Raw genomic sequence first — 19,008 nt, 5'->3', positions numbered from 1 at the left:
AATTTTTTTTGACCCACCATAGTGGGTTAGGTCAAAAAATCCCCTTATTTTATTTTATTATAAAATAAAATAAAATTTTAGTTATCAATAATTTTAAAATAAAAATATTAAAAATTTTAGTTAAATTTTTTTTTTTTCATGTTCTTCCCCTAAGAACATGGTTGCCCAAAAAAAATAAGAAATTCAAGATTTTCTTCTCTTTTATTTCATTTTCTTAGTATCCAAACAAGCAAAAACATATACAAAACCATGATCAAACTCAGATACTAACACAATCAACTAACAAAACCCAAAACACAATTATGAGCTAGCCAGATCAAACCACGATGACTATTTGGGTTTAGAGAGAGAAGATTAGATCTCAGAGAACCACAGTGACCATCTGGGTTTAAATCTAATTACTTATATATATATATATATACAAAACAAATAATTATACACAAATATATGTTTATATTCAACCATAAACAGGTCTAAGACATTTCTTCCTCAAAATTTCAATAGCTAAAAAGAACAAATTTTCAAAAAAAAGAAAAAAGAAAAAACCAAATAAATTAAACGCATCTAAAGCAAAATTCAAAGGAAAATTGGGAAAAAAGAAGAAGCTAAAAACTGTTTCATACTGACCTACATAGTTGCCCATAAAGAGATAATTGGTATCGGGAGCATTTCCTCCTATCTGAAAGAGCTTGATAAGATCGTAGAACTGGCTGTGGATATCATCGCAAACTATCACCGGACACTTCACTGGCTGTACGTTCCACTCCTCGACGAGAATCGCCCTCGCCTGATTGCAAAGTGTTTTCACCTTTGCCTCATGCAATGGCTTGCACTCCATCAGATGCTTGATCTGACGGTCTAGATCCGCGTGCGATGACATCATTTTCTGTCTTTTTCAATCACTCACTCACTCTCCCTCTCTCTGCGATCAAATCAACGTCATCGAGATTGCCGATTTCTCATAATTGTGTTTTGGTGTATTTTATTACCTTGCTTGGTTAGTTGATTGTATTTTATCTGAGTTTGATCATGGTTTTGTATATGTTTTTGCTTGTTTGGATGCTAAGAAAATGAAATAAAAGAGAAGAAAATCTTGAATTTCTTATTTTCTGATCAACCATATTCTTGGGGGAAGAACATGAAGAAACAATTATTTTTAACTAAAATTTTTTATATTTTTATTTTAAAATTATTGATAACTAAAATTTTATTTTATTTTAAAATAAAATAAAATATTTTTAATTCTATTGTTTGTCACGTGTGCATTTTTCGTCTTTAATGTAATGGTAGGGACCATAACGGAAAACCTTTTTCAAGATATGGACTAAAAACAATAAAAATAAAATCTGAAAATCAATGTGTGAATCACTTAAAAATATAAGGGCGAAAATGTAAAATTACATTTTCGTCCTAATGTTTCGTGTGGACCACGGCAATTTGATAATGCTTTATTTAAACATGGAAAGGTTGTCACATCTTCATCTAATCCCTATCTACTTTTTCTGTGGAGCTAAGCTTTGGTCACATCTTCATTTAACGACCTATGCTGTTTTTGGTGTCCATATAAGTTTAAGTTGTGAGTGATGATGAGCATGGTGGACTTAAACAAGAAACCAATGGACATTATTTCCTTTGTTCTTATCCCTACTTATTTACTATTTTTATCCTCCAAAGTTTCCTTTGCACAAGATAGCATTAATCAATCCCAATTTATCAGTGAAGCAAACACCTTAGTTTCCAAAGATGGAAGCTTCGAACTGGGTTTCTTCAGTCCTGGTAGTTCCAACAACCGTTACTTGGGAATATGGTACAAGAATATCCCAGTTAAAACTATTGTTTGGGTTGCAAATCGACTATACCCGATCAATGACTCCTCTGGCTTGTTGATGATAAATAGTAGTGGAGGCAGTGTTGTGCTTATGAGTCACAATAAGAGTGCTGTTGTTTGGTCAACAAGTTCACAAAGACAAGCTAATAATCCACTGTTACAGCTCTTAGACTCTGGAAATCTTGTACTAACTGTAACAGATGAGAAAGATGAAAATTTAAGAATCTCTTTGTGGGAAAGCTTCGACTATCCGACTGATACTTTTTTACCAGGAATGAAGTTCGGCTGGGACTTAAAGAAAGGTATTAACCGCCTTTTTACAGCATGGAAAAAACCAGATGATCCATCTCCTGGAGATTTCACTCATGGGCTATCAGAAATGGGAATTCATTCATACCCTGAAGCTTATGTTTGGAAAGGCAACAAAAAGTTCTACCGTGCTGGTCCATGGAATGGCCTTAGGTTCAGTGGTTCACCAGATTTAAACCCCAATCCAGTTTATGATTACAACTTTGTGTCTAATGAGAATGAAGTTTACTTCATGTACACCCTCAGAAATAAGTCTCTAATCTCAAGAGTAGTTGTGAACCAAACCAGCCATACCCGTGATCGCTATACATGGATTGAAACAGAGAAAGTTTGGAGGGTTTATTCATCGAGACCTAGGGACTACTGTGACAATTATGGCCTTTGTGGAGCCAATGGAAATTGTGTCCTTACTGCTTCACCGGTCTGCCAATGTCTAAAAGCATTCAAGCCTAAATCACCAGAATTGTGGAGCTTAATGGAATGGTCTCAAGGTTGTGTCCGCAATACGCCATTGAGCTGCCATACAGATGGGTTTGTTAAATTTGTTGACTTGAAATTGCCAGATACTACATATTCTTGGGTGAACAAAAGTATGAGCCTTGAAGAATGCAGGGTCAAATGCTTGAAAAACTGCTCCTGTATGGCTTATACAAACTCGAATATTAGCGGAGGAGGTAGTGGCTGCGCCATCTGGTTTGGTGATTTAATGGATATTAGACAATTTCCGGCAGGTGGGCAAGATCTATATATCAGAATGTCGGCGTCAGAGCTACTAGGTATGGGGTTACTTTTGGATTTAAATTACTGTTTCCATTATGCTTTGCATTCTGTTTCTATTTTGTTTGTTTAGTTAGAATATTTTGTTTGTTTTATTTCTATTCAAGAGTTACCAGCTTTTGTATGTTGTGAGTTGTGTGATATTAAACCTAGGTTTCCACTCTTCTCTGTGTGTGTGTTCTGTCCTGTGTCTTTCTCAAAAAAAGCAATCAAGTGGGTTTGTCTCACATGTGTCTCCCAATGGATTTAAAGCCTTCACACAACATTCAAGAGTTACCGGTTTTTGTATGCTGTGAGTTGTGTGATATTAAACTCGGGTTTCCACTCCCCTGTGTGCGTGTTCAGTCCTGTGTCTTTCTCAAAAAAGAAAAAAAAAAAAGAATAATAGTTAAATTATTAAATTTTATTAGTTTTAATAACTTAAACTTTTTAGACAATAAGTAATTTATTAGGATATTAGAATCAAAGAAACTAAGATATTTTTTGGCATTTAACATTATTTTTGAAATTGAAAGCTCAATTAGTGTGAATACACTAAAATTTGTTCAGACCTCCAATTTTAAATTACGGTTAAATTACTTTTACTCTAACTTATCTAAGTGCAGAATAAGAGTAAATAAGGCGCAATAAATCGGTAACACTACTCTAAGCCATAAGCAACCACAACGAGCAGTAAAAGTAAAGGTTAAAGAGTAGGGAGGATAGATGCAAATACAAAATAACACCGAGACATATTATTGAAGAGGAAATCGAAGAATTCGGCAAAAAACCTCTCCGCGACTGTCCAAGTCGAAATTAATCTACTAGTGAATAAGTTAGAGTACACGAATATCAAAAAAACCCTCAAATCCTAATTTACCCAATGTATTTGAGTCCTCCAAGCTCCTATTATCAACGGATTTCTCGGAGTCTTGTCTTCACTAGTTATCCGGATCTTGCAGTACCACCCAATTGCATCTGCCAAGCCTCACTGGCTTTTTTTGACAAATCCCAAATGTTTCCTAAGTTCCAAAACACTTTTTACACACTGAATAAGTGTGAGTTGTGTTTGGATACAAATCTCTTCTCAAAATATAACAATGGAAGAGGGAATGAAAAGAGAGTACAATGATTTCTCACTAAAGGATAAGTAGCTCTCTCTAAAAGGTGAGTGTGTTGTAGAAACCTTTCTAGGGTTTTCTTCTGAAATAGCCTCCTTACAATTTTGTGAGTAATGAATGTATATATAGAATGAGTGAAGAGTAGGAAAGTCACACTTTATTTTTGCCAAACAAAGAGTTTCTTAGGTACCTCGCAAGATGGCTTTTCTCACAAAGTACTCAAGAAATGACAGGCTGGCATGACTTTTCAACTTCTAATCATGTGCTTCATACGTGGCCTTTTCGCGGATACCTTTACTCGCGAGCTTCTCACAAGCTAATCTCGAAACTGTACTGATCTTTATTGCATACTTGATTCTTCACCAACTTAATATTAAACTCAATACAATAAAATCCCACAAAATACAAGAAAATAATTTATTGCAATTACAAAACTTTTTGTCATGGAATAAAGCCAACATAAAACATAGTTGTAAATCACAACTTTACAATCTCCCCATTTGGCTATTCCATGATAAAAATATCCTATAACAGACTCTAGATTTAAATGTGAGGTTGGGAATAATGGCAAAACTAACTCACACCTAAATCTAAAACCTGTGATAACTTGGAACAAAATACCTGTATCCTGAAACACTTGCACAAAACACATTAGACCTTTAAGGTAAAGTATGTAATAAAAGGACAAGTATAATGTAACAAGTAAAAAATGATCAAGTAAACAAGATGTGAAACATATGAGCAACTTGATCAAACACATGATAGTCATATGAAAATGACTACAATGATCACATAGCAAAACAAATGATCATTCGAACATACAATCATTAAAGCACAATAGCATAAGGATGTATGTATGTTTAACATATAAACACGACGCGATGAGAACAACAAAGCATAGATAAAAAAACATAACTTAAAGCACCATAAAGAAAAAACAAGAAAAAAAGAAAAAAAAAAAAACAAAGAGTAAAACAAACAAAGCATGGTTTTCTTGAAAAGAAATTATGTCTTCTCTCCCTTGGTATATGCATCTCCCCTAAGAATTTCTTCCCTACGGATGTGCACAAGAGTCATATAGAAATGACGATACAGTCCGGTATACTTTCTCCATTTTTGTCATGAATAGACAAATGAATCAAGAGGAAGGAGGAAAAGAAAAGAAGATATGAACAAGAGTAAAGATGCATGAGGGGTACAATATGAATGAGAAAATGAAACTTAAACAAAAAACAAAACATTATGAAAACAAAATGCTACAAAGTATAAAGTAAACATGACATACTAAGGATGAAAAAAATAAGATATAGACCTAGGCATGACTAAGGCAACAAAGGTGTGTGCAAGAGGTGGCTATGTGTATAGCATGAACAAAGTACGAGAAATGCACATGTAGGGCAAGGTGTGTAAAATACATAACCAATAAACCAAACATGTTTCTAATGATGAAACATGATGAAATTTCAAAGCGTATAAAACACTAATGAATGTTTAGACTCCCAATTACAAAATACCAACTTAAGCTTATAATCAAATAGTATATGTGCGATATGAAATATAAACTATATCCAAATTGTAACACACTCTAAACCATAATTAATAACCAACATAGCAGTAGTTAAAAGGTAAAAAGAAAGAAAAGAGATATGCAAACACAAAGATAACACGACAATGTGTTATCGAAGAGGAAACTGAAGTACTCGGTGAAAAACTTCTCCGCCGCCTTCCAAGCGGTCAATAATCCACTAGAGAATGAAGTTGGGATAATGAATAGTAAAAGACTCTTCAAGCCTAATCTACCTAGTGCACCTAAGCTCTCTAAGCTTCTTGCTCGAATAGGGTTACGCTGAACCTTATCTTCTTTAGCTTACTGGATCCTATAATAAGCCCATTGCATTAACCAAATGAATTGGACCCTTTCTGAACTGCTTCCTAAGCACCAAAATACCTTCTCACTGATATGGGTATGGCAAGATAAGAATTTGGCAAATATATCTCTCAAGGATATGTCAATGAAGAGGGTGAGAGTAGATGAATTTACAGAATCAAGTGATGAAAATTATGGATGAGTCAATCTTGTTTTTCTCTAGGATTTCTCTCTCAAAATTCTCTCTAGAAGTTCTTTATATTTCGTGGGTATAAAGGTATTTATAGTAGTGTGTATGAGGAATGCGAAAAGTCAGTTTTCATCAAATAGGGCATTCTGGTGACTCAACCTCACGACTGGAACGTGTCACGAGTCTGAGTCACGAGTTAACTGCTTGGCCAAATTGGAAGTTTTGTCCTGTAGTGCTCCAGCTGTTGTGACCCTTCAACTCCCCTATATGCTTCAAACGTGTGCCATTTTGGCGACTTGCCAGTCGCAAGCTAGTCGTGAGATCTAGTCACGAGACACCTTTAAATTGCACACATCTTGAATTTTCTTCGCACTCTCTTACACACTACCCTTACATAAATCCCACCTAAATACAAGGTATCTAGTTGCTAAATTATAAGCAAATTTGGCACGGAATAAAGCCAACACATTCCTTATAATTTGCTAGTTAGTGAGGGTATATATAGTATGAGTGAAAGGTAGGAAAGTCACACTTTATTTTGGCCAAACAGAGAGTTTTGCAAGTACTTAGCGAGATGGCCTTTCTCGCGAAGTACTCGCGAAATGATAGGCTGGCATGACTCTTCAATTTCTAATCATGTGCTTCACATGTGACCTTTTTATGAGTACCTTTACTTGTGAGCTTCTCGTGAGCTAATTGTGAAACTACATTGATTTTCATTGCATGCTTGATTCTTCATTAACTTAATACTAAACCCAATACAATAAAATCCCACAAAATACAAAAAAAAATTTATTACAATTACAACACTTTTTCTTATAGAATAAAGCCAACATAAAATATAATTGTAAATCACAACTTTACAAGAATGTTTTAGTTAGTTGCCAAGTTTGTAAAACTATTTAGTAAACTAGCATCTCGAGACTCTAAAACTCAAGTTTAATGTGAAATTTGAGTCTCTAAAACTACTTAAGTTGCAAGTGGTGGTAATCTAATGTGGAAGAAAAAATTCATGTCGAGTTCCAGCCATTCTCCAAATCTATCAAATCTTTTTCTTCCTCTTTTCTTCCGTTCTCCACACTTCTTCTTCTTCTTCTTCTTCTTCCTCCGCCTCTATAGAGTTCCACGTCACATATGTCAACACTAGAGCTCTAGTTTACAAAATAGTTTAAAAAATGTGCTTACCAACGGAAATGTTTCAGAATCATGTTAAATGGCAAATTTTCTCAATGAAACTGAGTTCGAACCTTGCCTCCACTCTATTTTCTATTTAAAAAGTTAAAAATCTCAAGTGTTGGACCCACATGTGAAGGAGAGTGTTAATAGTTAAATAATTAAGCTTAAGCTATGTAATTCACCATTTTGTTACAGTTTTAACTTTTTAAATTTATTATGTTTAATGCTTCCCTTGGCTTTTCATATCTTTTAGCTGTATTCTAACCATATTTCTGTTGTTGTGTCAAATTCAATTATGAAGAGGAAAAACATGGTCCTAAGATCAAGATTGCAGTGTCAGTTGTTGCTGCCCTTGTTGTAGTTTCAGGCACACTCTTAGTTGGCTTTTATATTTGCAGAATCAGGACAAACTTAAAAGGTAACATAACTTTACTTTGACAATGAGTTATGGAACTACTTAAAAGGCTTTTTTAAATGGAATCTATTAGTAATATAAACAGAATCAAGTTAACTTATTCCCATCTCATAATACAATATTTTGAACTAGGATTATAATGATGTATGATAAAATCTTGTTCAAAGTTTGTCGGTGCTTTGCAAAACAATTTCACAAATTGAGCCGTGTAGTGTCATCAAACTACGCAAACTTAGGCAATTTGTTGCTTGGTGAATGGTATGATATAGACGTTTAACGATCTTGAATTCCAAGTGGACATTCTTGAATAGAGTACTCTTTTTCTTTTTGAGGTTGGCTTGTGGCTTACACCTATAAGGCCTTCATCCACTCGTCCCGTTATCCTTAATTACTTGGCAAAAGGAAAAAGGCAAAATATTCGGTTCCAACTTCCAAGTGGACATTCTTGAATGGATAGGCCAAGGTGCTCATTCTAGTATATATCAGTTGCAATGGTTAAATTAGCAAGATGCTTGTTAGACTTGGCTTGGTCTTAATTAATACAAGTTGAATTCTAAAAGCTTTTCAAGTTTATTCTCAAAAAAAGAAAAAAGAAAAAAGAAGCTTTTCAAGTTTGATTAGCATAGTTTTTATTTATTTATTTCTGGTTAATAGTACCTTGATTTCCTTTAAATCACTATATAAGCATGACTTTGCTCATATCACTATGTATAGGATTCAGTTTCATTTTAATTTCACTGTTCAAGTTCGATAGTATCTTTCTGAGAGAAAGAATCTGCGTTTATAAGTCATTATCATTGTTGCTATGATAGAAATTTAAATATGAGATTGTGGTAATTATTGCAGCTCAACTAAACCCTGTCATCCTCAATATATTACTTCATGTTTTGTTCATATCTCAGTTCTTTCCTTTTGTTTTTGTTTTTGTTTTTTGTTTTTTGTTTTTTGTTTTGTTTTTTTTTTCTAATTTTCCTTTCTATTTTAGTAAAAAAGGAGTCGAATGGAATTATAAGTCATCAGAACAATGAAGGTCAAAAGGAAGACCTTGAGCTTCCTTTCTTAGACCTATCCACAATAGTCGGTGCCACTGACAACTTTGCACTCAACAACAAGCTTGGTGAAGGTGGTTTTGGACCTGTGTACAAGGTAAACTTGTGATATGCTAGTACAAAAACAATGACAGATGATGAGGCAATCTTTTATTTTATTTCTGTTACAGATTTTAGCAATCTTTCTGCATATGAGAATTTCAGGGTATACTAGAAGATGGACAAGAGATTGCTATCAAGAGGCTTTCAAGGAGTTCTGGACAAGGATTGAACGAGTTCAAAAATGAAGTAAGATTGATTGCCAAGCTTCAGCACCGGAATCTTGTAAAGCTTGTTGGTTGTTACATTCAAGGAGAAGAGAAAATGCTGGTTTATGAATACATGCCCAATAAAAGTCTAGACTCCTTCCTTTTTGGTTTGAGTCCTTAAACCTAATACATTTGGTTGAGCTTATGTAACTATGTTATCAATATTTCATAAAGGACAAAATTTAGGTATAGTATTTTAGGTACTGTTACTTAGGTTTCCCTTTTAAGATTTAGACATGTGGCTACTTGACTAAAAATTACACTTTCATCCCATGAGAAAAAATCCACATGACATAATTTTAAAAGGGGAACTTAAGGAATAGTACTTAAGTCTTGCTTTTTTATAAAATAAAGAAAATTTTTAATTTTGATTGAAATTTAAGGATATATAATTAATTTGAATTTGAAACTTACCAGATCAAACAAAAAGTAAACTGTTAGATTGGTCCATGCGCATTAATATTATATGCGGAATTGCTCGGGGGCTTCAATATCTTCATCAAGATTCCAGATTAAGAATCATACATAGAGATCTCAAAGCAAGTAATGTTTTACTTGATAGTGAGATGAATCCTAAAATTTCAGACTTCGGAGCAGCCAAAACTTTTGGAGGAGATCAGTCAGAAGGAAACACAAATAGAGTGTTTGGAACTTAGTAAGTATATCTTGACACGCTTTTAATGTAAATCTACTTTCTTTCCTAATTAGTCTTTCTCACGTAAAACTAGTGATATCCTGTAGTGGTTATATGGCGCCAGAATATGCTTTTGATGGGCAATTCTCAACAAAATCTGATGTCTTTAGCTTTGGGATTTTGTTACTTGAAATCATAAGCGGGAAGAAAAGTAGAGGGTTTTTTCATCCAAACCATAGCCATAACCTCATTGGATATGTAAGTTTCTAACACACGATTTCTTATCTAGATATGTTGGACAAATGAGTGATAAATCATGTTTTTACATTCTAAGCCTATAGAGACCCAATTTCACAATATGTTGTTGACTATTTCAGTAATCGTGAAAAAGTCAATGAAAATTTTGTATTGCTAACAGAAAATTTTAAACTTTTAGGCATGGATATTGTGGAATGAGGGAAGGCCATTAGAATTGACTGATGAATGCTTAGCACAATCGTCCACATTGTCTGAGGTTCTCCGTTGCATCCATATTAGCCTCTTGTGTGTGCAACAACATCCTGACGATAGGCCTAGCATGTCATCTGTGATTGTGATGTTAGGCAGTGAGAGTGCATTGCCTCAGCCCAAACAACCTGGTTTCTTCTTGGAAAAAGATTCAAATGCAGCACATTGTTTCTCAAGTAAGCAGGAATCATCTTCGACCAATGAAATAACAACTACATTATTGGAGGCTCGGTAAGAACTTTGTACTAATGAAACTCGTAGAGAATTATCAATACAGAATCATGTTCATGATTATAATCTGTAAACATTTCCTACATTCAAGTAAGCTATGTCAATTCTATTGGTACCTAAGGACCTTTAATTATTTGCACTTATGAAGAGGGCACTGAGGAAAATGAAAGAAAATTCAGTGATATAGTTGGCTGGGATCTGATTTGAGAAAGAGAGCTTAAGAGACTGAGATGAAAGAGTGACAAGAAAAACAAGTGGAAAACTTTTAGGAAAGGAGAAAGATATAGTAGTATGGTTTTATGTGCTTTTTCTTGGACCAAGTACCTAGACGGTTGCGATTTCTTGGGCTAGCATTTTGGGCTACATATTCTAAAGACTAATTTGGATTAGATAATTTCAATCTTCTCAATCCAAGAGATCTAATTCTAAAAGGTAGATAAATTTTAATTATTTCAACTGGTAAAATTTTATGTCATCGAATAAAAGACCGGTGTTCAAATTTACTCTCTCCATCCCAAATTGTAAGCCCTCCATTTTATTTCGGGATTGTCCAGTAATGAAGTTCTCTTTCCAAAATTAATAAATAAAATTTATATCTTAAGCTTTACTTTATTTAAAAAGACAAAGTCATTCTTTCTATATAATTTAAATTAATGAGAACAATTTTGAAAATTTGTACATGACCAACATAAGCATGGTTAAATTTGGATTTTCTAAACATGACCAACATTTTAGTACAGAGGGAGTATAAAATTTGTCAATGCTTAAAACATTATGAAATTACGGTATTATAAAAATCATCTCCTGATTTCCAGTCTATACCTAGGGGCAGATAATTTCTTGAATGATAAACTGGGTATTAATATGGATTATGGAGTGGAGAGTCTAAATCTTGGTATTATATGATAAATTCTTTACTTTCCTCAGTTTTGTCTCCTTTAAGCAACAGCATTCAGAAATGAGAAAAACAAATGATTAATATGTATATATATAGATATATATATATATATAAAATAAAGTAAAAACTCATACCATCTTGGTTGATTGGAAACGAGAACCCACAGAGACCAGCTGAAAAAGGCAGGCAATTAACACTGTACTTGTACTTGCATCTAGCACCTAAAGAATAAAACATTCTTGTCAACCTCATAAATATCACAACATGAATCACAACCGCTTATGACCCAAATCATACAACCAACTCTTATACGCGGAAATGCACACACGCAACTCAACTATAGTAATAATTATTTCATACATAAGTTATATGCATCTTCCTCTCACATGAATGGACCCTACAATTATATGGGATCCACATTCTTTAAGAGGGCCGATACATTTATCAAGAGCACGCAAAGCTCAACTGTAGCAAAATCGTAATAACTAAAAGATGCATGTGGTATCATCATCATCATATAAAGAAGCATATAATTGCAATGTCATGTCTACTCTCTAATGCTTTACAAAACAGCATTCAATTTGTCAAAATCTAACTAATTCGGAAATTTTGAATCAGACAAAGCAGAATTATACTCCACAAAATCTTTCTTTTTTATTTTTATTTAATTAAACTGCAACATCATCTTAAAAATAATAATAATTAATTAACAATACTCGGTGCGGTTTAAAAAACTTAAAAATAAAATCACGATTGCACAAAAGATCGTTTGGTTGCCAAGAAAATGCGGGAAAATGAAATAAAGACTCACCGAAACCTAATCGCGATCTGAATTCTGATTAACACAATTCAATCAAACGGCAAATTTTACTTCGAATTGAATACTACGAAGAAAGCGCTGAGGAACATGAAATGAACTTTACGAATAAAATGAGAGAAAATTCAGAGACATAGAAGGTTGAAATCTAATCTGAGAAAAAGAGAGCTTACCAGCTTGATCTACTTCATACTTTCTCCTCCAAATTCTAATTCTCTTTCACAGAGAGAGAACGAAAACGAAAACGAGTGGGAAAATTGTACGAAAAGAGAGAGTTATAGGAGTTTGGATTTATGGGCTTTTTTGCTGGGCCCAAGTGCTTAATGAGAAGCCGGTTGTGTTATCCGTTGGGTCCACTTGCATTTGACCCAAACTATTGGGATTTCTTGGGTCAGCATTTTGGGCTGCCTTCTGACGTGGAGGAAATAATTTTTTTTTTTTTTTAATCAGCTGAATTCTAAGAAGCTGTTTGGTTGCTTTGTTTCTGTATTTCAATTCTCAGTTTTTATAACTAATAACTTAAAAATGGTGAGACTCATAGCTCAATATCCGTTTGGTTGCACGGTAACTCTGTTTCCATTACTCAATTATCTGATTTTTGAGTTATGAGTTATGGAAACTGAAAACACATTTTGACTATTTTCAGTTTCCATAACTCATAACTCAATATCATTTTTGTAATTAAACGTACATGGGGTACCCACTTGTCATAACTCAGCCGCACCTTTTTGACCAATCTACCTTTTTTTTTTTTTTTTTTTTTTGATTAGCTCATCTTCTTCTTCAGTTCTTCCTTTTTTTCCTTTCTTCTTTCAATGGGTTCGGTCTTCACCTGGTTTTTTTTTTTTTCACTGGGTTCAGGTTTTTGGGTACTGAAAAAAAAAAAAAAAAAAGCTACACCAATGACAGGTATGAGGCTCACAAACAGTGTGAAAATATTGAGTGATGGTATTTGAGTGATGGGGCTAAATGGGTGTTATATTTTAGAGTGATGGGTGATGAGTGATAAGTGATGAAAATTGAGTGATGAAAAAAGTGGTGCCAAATAGCCTCTTAAGAAGCCCAATTTTAAAGTTTAAAAATCATAGGGAAAATTACACAAATCCTAACCTTTGAAGAAATGACTTTCGAAAAGCCATAATGTTAATGGTAATTATAACAACAGTCAACTAGAGTTTGACAACAAATACCGTAATATGAATGGTAATTATAACAACAGTACCGTAGGAATGAAACCTATGAATAATATTAAAAAATGTTGTCACTTATGAATAGTATCCAAAAACATTGTCGCATTGAAACTGAAGAGAGCTTCCATGACCACAATAGCTGATGCACATACACAAAAGAAGTTGATTTTTTCCAACAATATGGGCTCATAAATAATGCAATGAGACTTATGAATAGTACCCAAAGAAAGCTAAAAGTTGATTTATTTATTTATTTTTTTGAGAAACAAACACACATACATAAGGGAAAGGGAAAGGAGGTTTTAACACAAAGACACATCATAAACTCCACTCAAAAGTCATGGTAACTTTTAAGGAGGGGTGAAGCAAGTTATACTACACACAACATACTCTCTTAAGCAATGTGGAACAATTACTTTTTTTTTTTTTTTTCTAAGAAACAAACATACACACACACAAAAGAGAGGGAAATGGCCAAAAGTGTAGCTAAAATTTGATTTAATCTAAAGCTTAAATCTGATTCCAAACGCACTCTTTAGTGTAGGGTAGCAATTTGTATTTGTGTTGTGTTGACTAATGAGTATTTGACTATATGGGTCAACACTAATCTAACATGTTTATTAAACAGGTCAAAATTCCTTAACCCTAACACAACCTGTTTATTAAACGGATCAGTTGTGTAGACCCATTTATCAAATTTCATCAAAGTGAAAAAATTATAAAGTTTAGTATTAACCAAATTGATCTAATTATGAAAAAAAAATATATATAAAATCTAGAACTAAAGAGTAAATGCATCACAAAATAATCATTTAAAATTAAAACATATCTCATATCACAAATAATAAATCATAATATGTTAAGGAAAATAAACCACAACAACTAATAAGTTTATATACCTAGGCTTTGAAGGGTATATTGGTGAAATATCATTTAATTAAACAAGTCAGACGAGTCAAATGGGTTCCATGGGTTGGACACTAACCCGACCCGTTTATTAAATGGGTCAGTTGTGTCAATCCAAATATGACACGAACTTGTTAAGTCTCAATCCATAACTTACTAATTTCATGTCAAGTTATGACATGTTTACGGGTTGTGTCAAATTTTGCCACCTCTACTTTTAGCGTAAGAAATTTCGTCTTATCTATTGAGATAAAAGACATCATTGTGTGTTTTAAATTAAATGATTTTTTTTTTAAAGGAGGTGGTTAATTACTCCTTACCTATATGACACCTTGAAACACTATAAATCAAATATATGATGGATTAAATTTGAGATCTCAACTAATGAGCTTACAACTCCTTTGAGTTTTAAAACTAAATGATTAAAATTGAAAGGAAGAATACAAAAAAAGGGGGGGGGGGGGAATGGGGGGTTAATCAAAGAAAATTTACAAAACTTCCCCCAAAAAAGTCTCATAAAAATCAAAAACATTTTCAAATAATACATAAGGAGTGTTTAATTTACAAATTCTATATTAGGAATACCATTTCGACTATACTTAAAAAAAAAAAAAAGAATTCATTTATAACTTTTCCTCCATGAGCCTGCGTACTAGAGCATTCACATTCAGTTTCTTCAAAAAATTCTGTTTTACCATCTCAAAACTTACTTTATCAGTTATACCATACTATTTTATAACACAATACTATTTTGTAACACACTCAATATCTCAACTTTTATTTTCCTATACAACACATTAAAATAATATATTTATACAATCAAATATATAACCCAAAAAGTAGGAGAGAGAAATTTTGTTGGAATTATTAATAAAAAGTAGGAGAGAGACAATTAAAAAATAATTTTTTAGAATACCATTGTGTTATAGTAGCATCATATAATAAGATGCAATTGTAGCACAATTATAATTTTTTTACATTTATCATATCAGATAATGTACACTTTTGCACACTTCTATAATTTTGATGCTAAAATCCTTTAACATATATCATTTACAATAACCAACGTGAATGCTTACGTCGTCAAGACAAAAATTCCTAACTCTTTAGTTTTGACCATGTCTGGGTCCTTTTTTTCATAGAGCATGCATTTTTAGAGCATTCTTATCAAGCCTCTTAAATGTCATAAATCCTATTTTTTAGCAGCTGAATCCCAAAAAACACTCTCCATCAAAATTGGTAAATGTTATAAAATTTACAATCCTGCTACAGTGTACTCTCATTTTTGAGAGCGCACTATAGCTGTATTGTAAAATAAAAAAATGTTTTTTTTTTCACAACGTCTCTTTCTCATTTCTCACTCTTTCCTCTCTCACTTCTTTCATCTCTGTTTTCTGTTCTCTCTTCTCTCTCTGTGGTTCATGGTTTGTTGCGCTTGTCGCCGATCTCTACTTGTCACCGTTTTTGCACGACACCGATCTCTGCTTATCGCCGGTCTCTGCTTGTCGTTGATTTCTCTGCTCTCAGTCACTCGATCTCTCTACTCTTCGTCTGCAACGTCACTAGCATGTCGCCAATCTCTCTACTCTCAGTCACTCGATCTCTCTACTCTTTGGTTGCAACGTCGCCGCTACCTCTGATTTGCCCTCATCGGTTTAGATCTATGATTATCTCTCTCTCATGCCTTGGGTTCTGATTTGCAGGTTATGGGTTTGTACAGGGGTTCTGATTTGGGCATATTTTGCTGGGTTTGTGATTTGGTTTTGGTGGTGGGTTTGTGATTTGGTTTTGGATGGGTATGGTTTGTGGTGGGTTGGTGGTGGTGATGGTGGAGGGGTTTTTTTTTTTTTTTTGCCTATTGTGGTTGGTGGTGGTGGTGAGTGGATGTGGATGTGGAGGTCTCTTTTTGTTGTGATTTTTTTTTTCTTTTTTTGTTAGTGGTGGTTATGGTATGGGTGGTGGGTTTTTGGTGGGTGGTGGGTTTTGTGGTGATTGTTGGTAGTGTGGCACTAGCGGTGCTATGAGAAAGAGAGAGAGACAGAGGAGAGAGGAAAAATAAAAAATTATTGAAAAATAATAAAGAAACATTATTTAAATGAAATGGTAAAAAAAATAAAAGTTTTGATATATGTTATATTGAAAAGTAGTGTGTTATATGTTATAAAATTGAGTTTTGAGATGCTAAATGTTATATTTTTTGACATGTTTGATAAGAATGCTCTTACTCACAATCTTAATGTGACAAGGAAGTAAAGTTTCATTTGAAGATAAAATGCCAATAATTAATTTTCTGTGTGGACCACGGCATTCTGATACATAAATGCTCTATTAAAATATGGAAAAGTTGTCACATCGTCATTTAATCCCTTCCTACTTTTTCTGTGGAGCAAAGCTTTGGTCACATCTTCATCTAAGCTGTTTTCAGTGTCCATATAGGTTTAAGTTCAAGTTGTGAGTGATGAGCATTTTGGTCTTAAACAAGAATCCAATGGACATTATTTCCTTTATTCTTATCCACACTTATTCCTTACTTTCTCTTAGTTTCTCTCTCTTTACTCTTTATGTATGTGTCTATATGTATATATATATATATATATATATGGATTCAAGTTACACTTAGTGTAACTCTAAAGAGTTACTCATTTTTTAAATCATTTGATTTAAGTAAATTCAATGGTTAAAAAAAGACCCTCATTAATGCTAATATTCTAATTGATCTCATTTATTATCCTTTATTTAATACATTCTATACTTATCTCTAAACCCAAAAAAAAAGTCTACGTCTCTCTCTCTCTCTCTCATCACGTTTTTCTCTACTCTCTCTTTCTCCTCCATTGCTTTTCTCCAAATCAATTTCATTGCCTTCTCTTAATTCCAATCTCACAACCATGCTCCTTGCCTCATCAAAATGAACACTCTAGATCTTTTCTCATGATCATGAAGGTTGTTTTTTCAACAAGAACCCACTACAAACAAGTATTAGTTACATTAATCTTATCTGGTTGTGTGCTGTTTTTTTTTCTTTCTTTTTGATATGTAAATTAAACTCAACTATGCTTTAATCTGAACTACACTTTAATCTCACTTGGTTTAATCTCATATGAGATGGGTTCACGCTTTAATCTCACAAACAATAGGTTGTGTGCCCTTTTTTTTTTTTTTTTTTTTTGATGAATGGGCGTGTGCTAGTTTTGAACTCAATTGTCCTAATAGCTCATAGGATTCTACAAAGCTATGGTCTACATAGTTATAATAACATCCTAATATATTCGAATATCCCCTCTCAAATTCAAGATGAAAGTTTGAAGATGTCATGAGTTTGGAATGAAAGTTCTTGTAGAAAGAAATTAACCACGGACCATAAATGACCCAATCAGATGTAGAATGGATTGAGCTTGACATCAATTGAAATGCCCAAGATCATAGTAAATGACAACTATTAATTAATGATGGATGGGGGCCAAAAGATGACTAGTATGGTTGGAGGACAATGCACCATTGACTAGAGGATACCAATAGAAGAACGTTGGCTCAAGGATTGCATATGCATGTAAGACAAACATTGACAATATGGACAACGACAAATAGTGGATTGTCGGCAACAACTCTGATGACCATAAGAGAGTGGCATGGTTGGCTGAACATATCATAAAAAGAAAATGTCACAGGAGATAAAAGATATTGATGAATGAAAGAGTTGTGGTTAGTACTAATTAAAGAAATAGAGAATACAAAATTTTCATTTGGAGACTATAAAGCAAAATTTTAATTTGGAGACTATAATAACTTTGATGTGATTATATATATATATATATATATATTTTATAAGCTAATGTTAAGTTCTTTGAAAAAATTCAAGGGTCATATTTTTGTGATGATTACTGGGGATTCAAGTTAGTCTAGCATAACTAGAGAACATATTAAACAATGAAAAGAAAAATAAAATCTTAGTAATAATCATTACTTCAGTTCAACTGGAGAACATGTTATGTGCTTCTTTTTTATTTGGTTGCCGACGACCTAGCCGTGGAGGTGGAAAAGCAGTGGAGGAGATAGAGAGAGGAACGTGCAAAGATAAAAAGAAAGAGACATGCGGTGGAGAGAGAAAATCAATTGTATTAATTTTTTTGGGTTTAGAAATATGCATGGAATGTATTAAATAAGGGATAATAAATGAGATTAATTAGAATATTAGCATTAATGATGGTCTTTTTTTAACCGTTGAATCTACTTAAATCCAATGGTTTAAAAAAGGTGTAACTCTTTAGAGTTACACCCTCATTAGAGTTATGCATTTTTTAAACCATTGGATTTAAGTACATCCAACGGTTAAAAAAAGACCATCATTAATGTTAATATTTTAATTAATCTCATTTATTATCCCTTATTTAATACATTTCATACATATTTCTAAACCCAAAAAAATTTATACGGATGATTTACTCTCTCCATTGCATGTCTCTTTCTTTTTATCTTTGCACGCTCCTTTCTCTATCTCCTCCACGGCTTTTCCACCTCTACGGCTAGGTCGCTAGCAACACAAAAAGAAAAAAGAAAAAAGAAGCACTTAACATGTTCTCCAGTTGAACTGAAGCAATGATTATTACTGAGATTTTATTTTTGTTTTCATTGTTTTATATGTTCTCTAGTTATGCTAGACTGACTTGAATCCCCAATAATCGTCACAGAAAGATGGCCCTTGAATTTTTCAAAGAACTTAGCATTAGCTTATAAAAAAAAAAAAAAAAAAAAAAAAAAAAAAAAAAAAAAAAAAAAAAACAAAAAAAAACAAAAAAAAAAAAAATA

The 19,008-nt window shown here is 33.2% G+C and overlaps 1 protein-coding gene across 1 annotated transcript; it reads left to right on the top strand.

Annotated features, from left to right (window-relative positions):
* Nucleotides 1-1,600: 1,600 nt before the first annotated feature.
* Nucleotides 1,601-10,516, top strand: LOC112015727 (G-type lectin S-receptor-like serine/threonine-protein kinase At4g27290). Its single transcript, XM_024048156.2, has 7 exons — nucleotides 1,601-2,913; nucleotides 7,549-7,665; nucleotides 8,648-8,808; nucleotides 8,916-9,126; nucleotides 9,437-9,674; nucleotides 9,761-9,911; nucleotides 10,090-10,516. Exons 1-7 carry the CDS (start codon nucleotides 1,617-1,619, stop codon nucleotides 10,393-10,395), a joined length of 2,481 nt encoding a protein of 826 aa, XP_023903924.1. The 5' UTR covers nucleotides 1,601-1,616; the 3' UTR covers nucleotides 10,396-10,516.
* Nucleotides 10,517-19,008: the final 8,492 nt, after the last annotated feature.

Source organism: Quercus suber, unplaced genomic scaffold (genome assembly GCF_002906115.3).
Source record: "Quercus suber isolate HL8 unplaced genomic scaffold, Cork oak 2.0 scaffold_653, whole genome shotgun sequence".
NCBI classification, from domain to species: domain Eukaryota; kingdom Viridiplantae; phylum Streptophyta; class Magnoliopsida; order Fagales; family Fagaceae; genus Quercus; species Quercus suber.
This window is presented reverse-complemented; position numbering and strand designations above follow the sequence as displayed.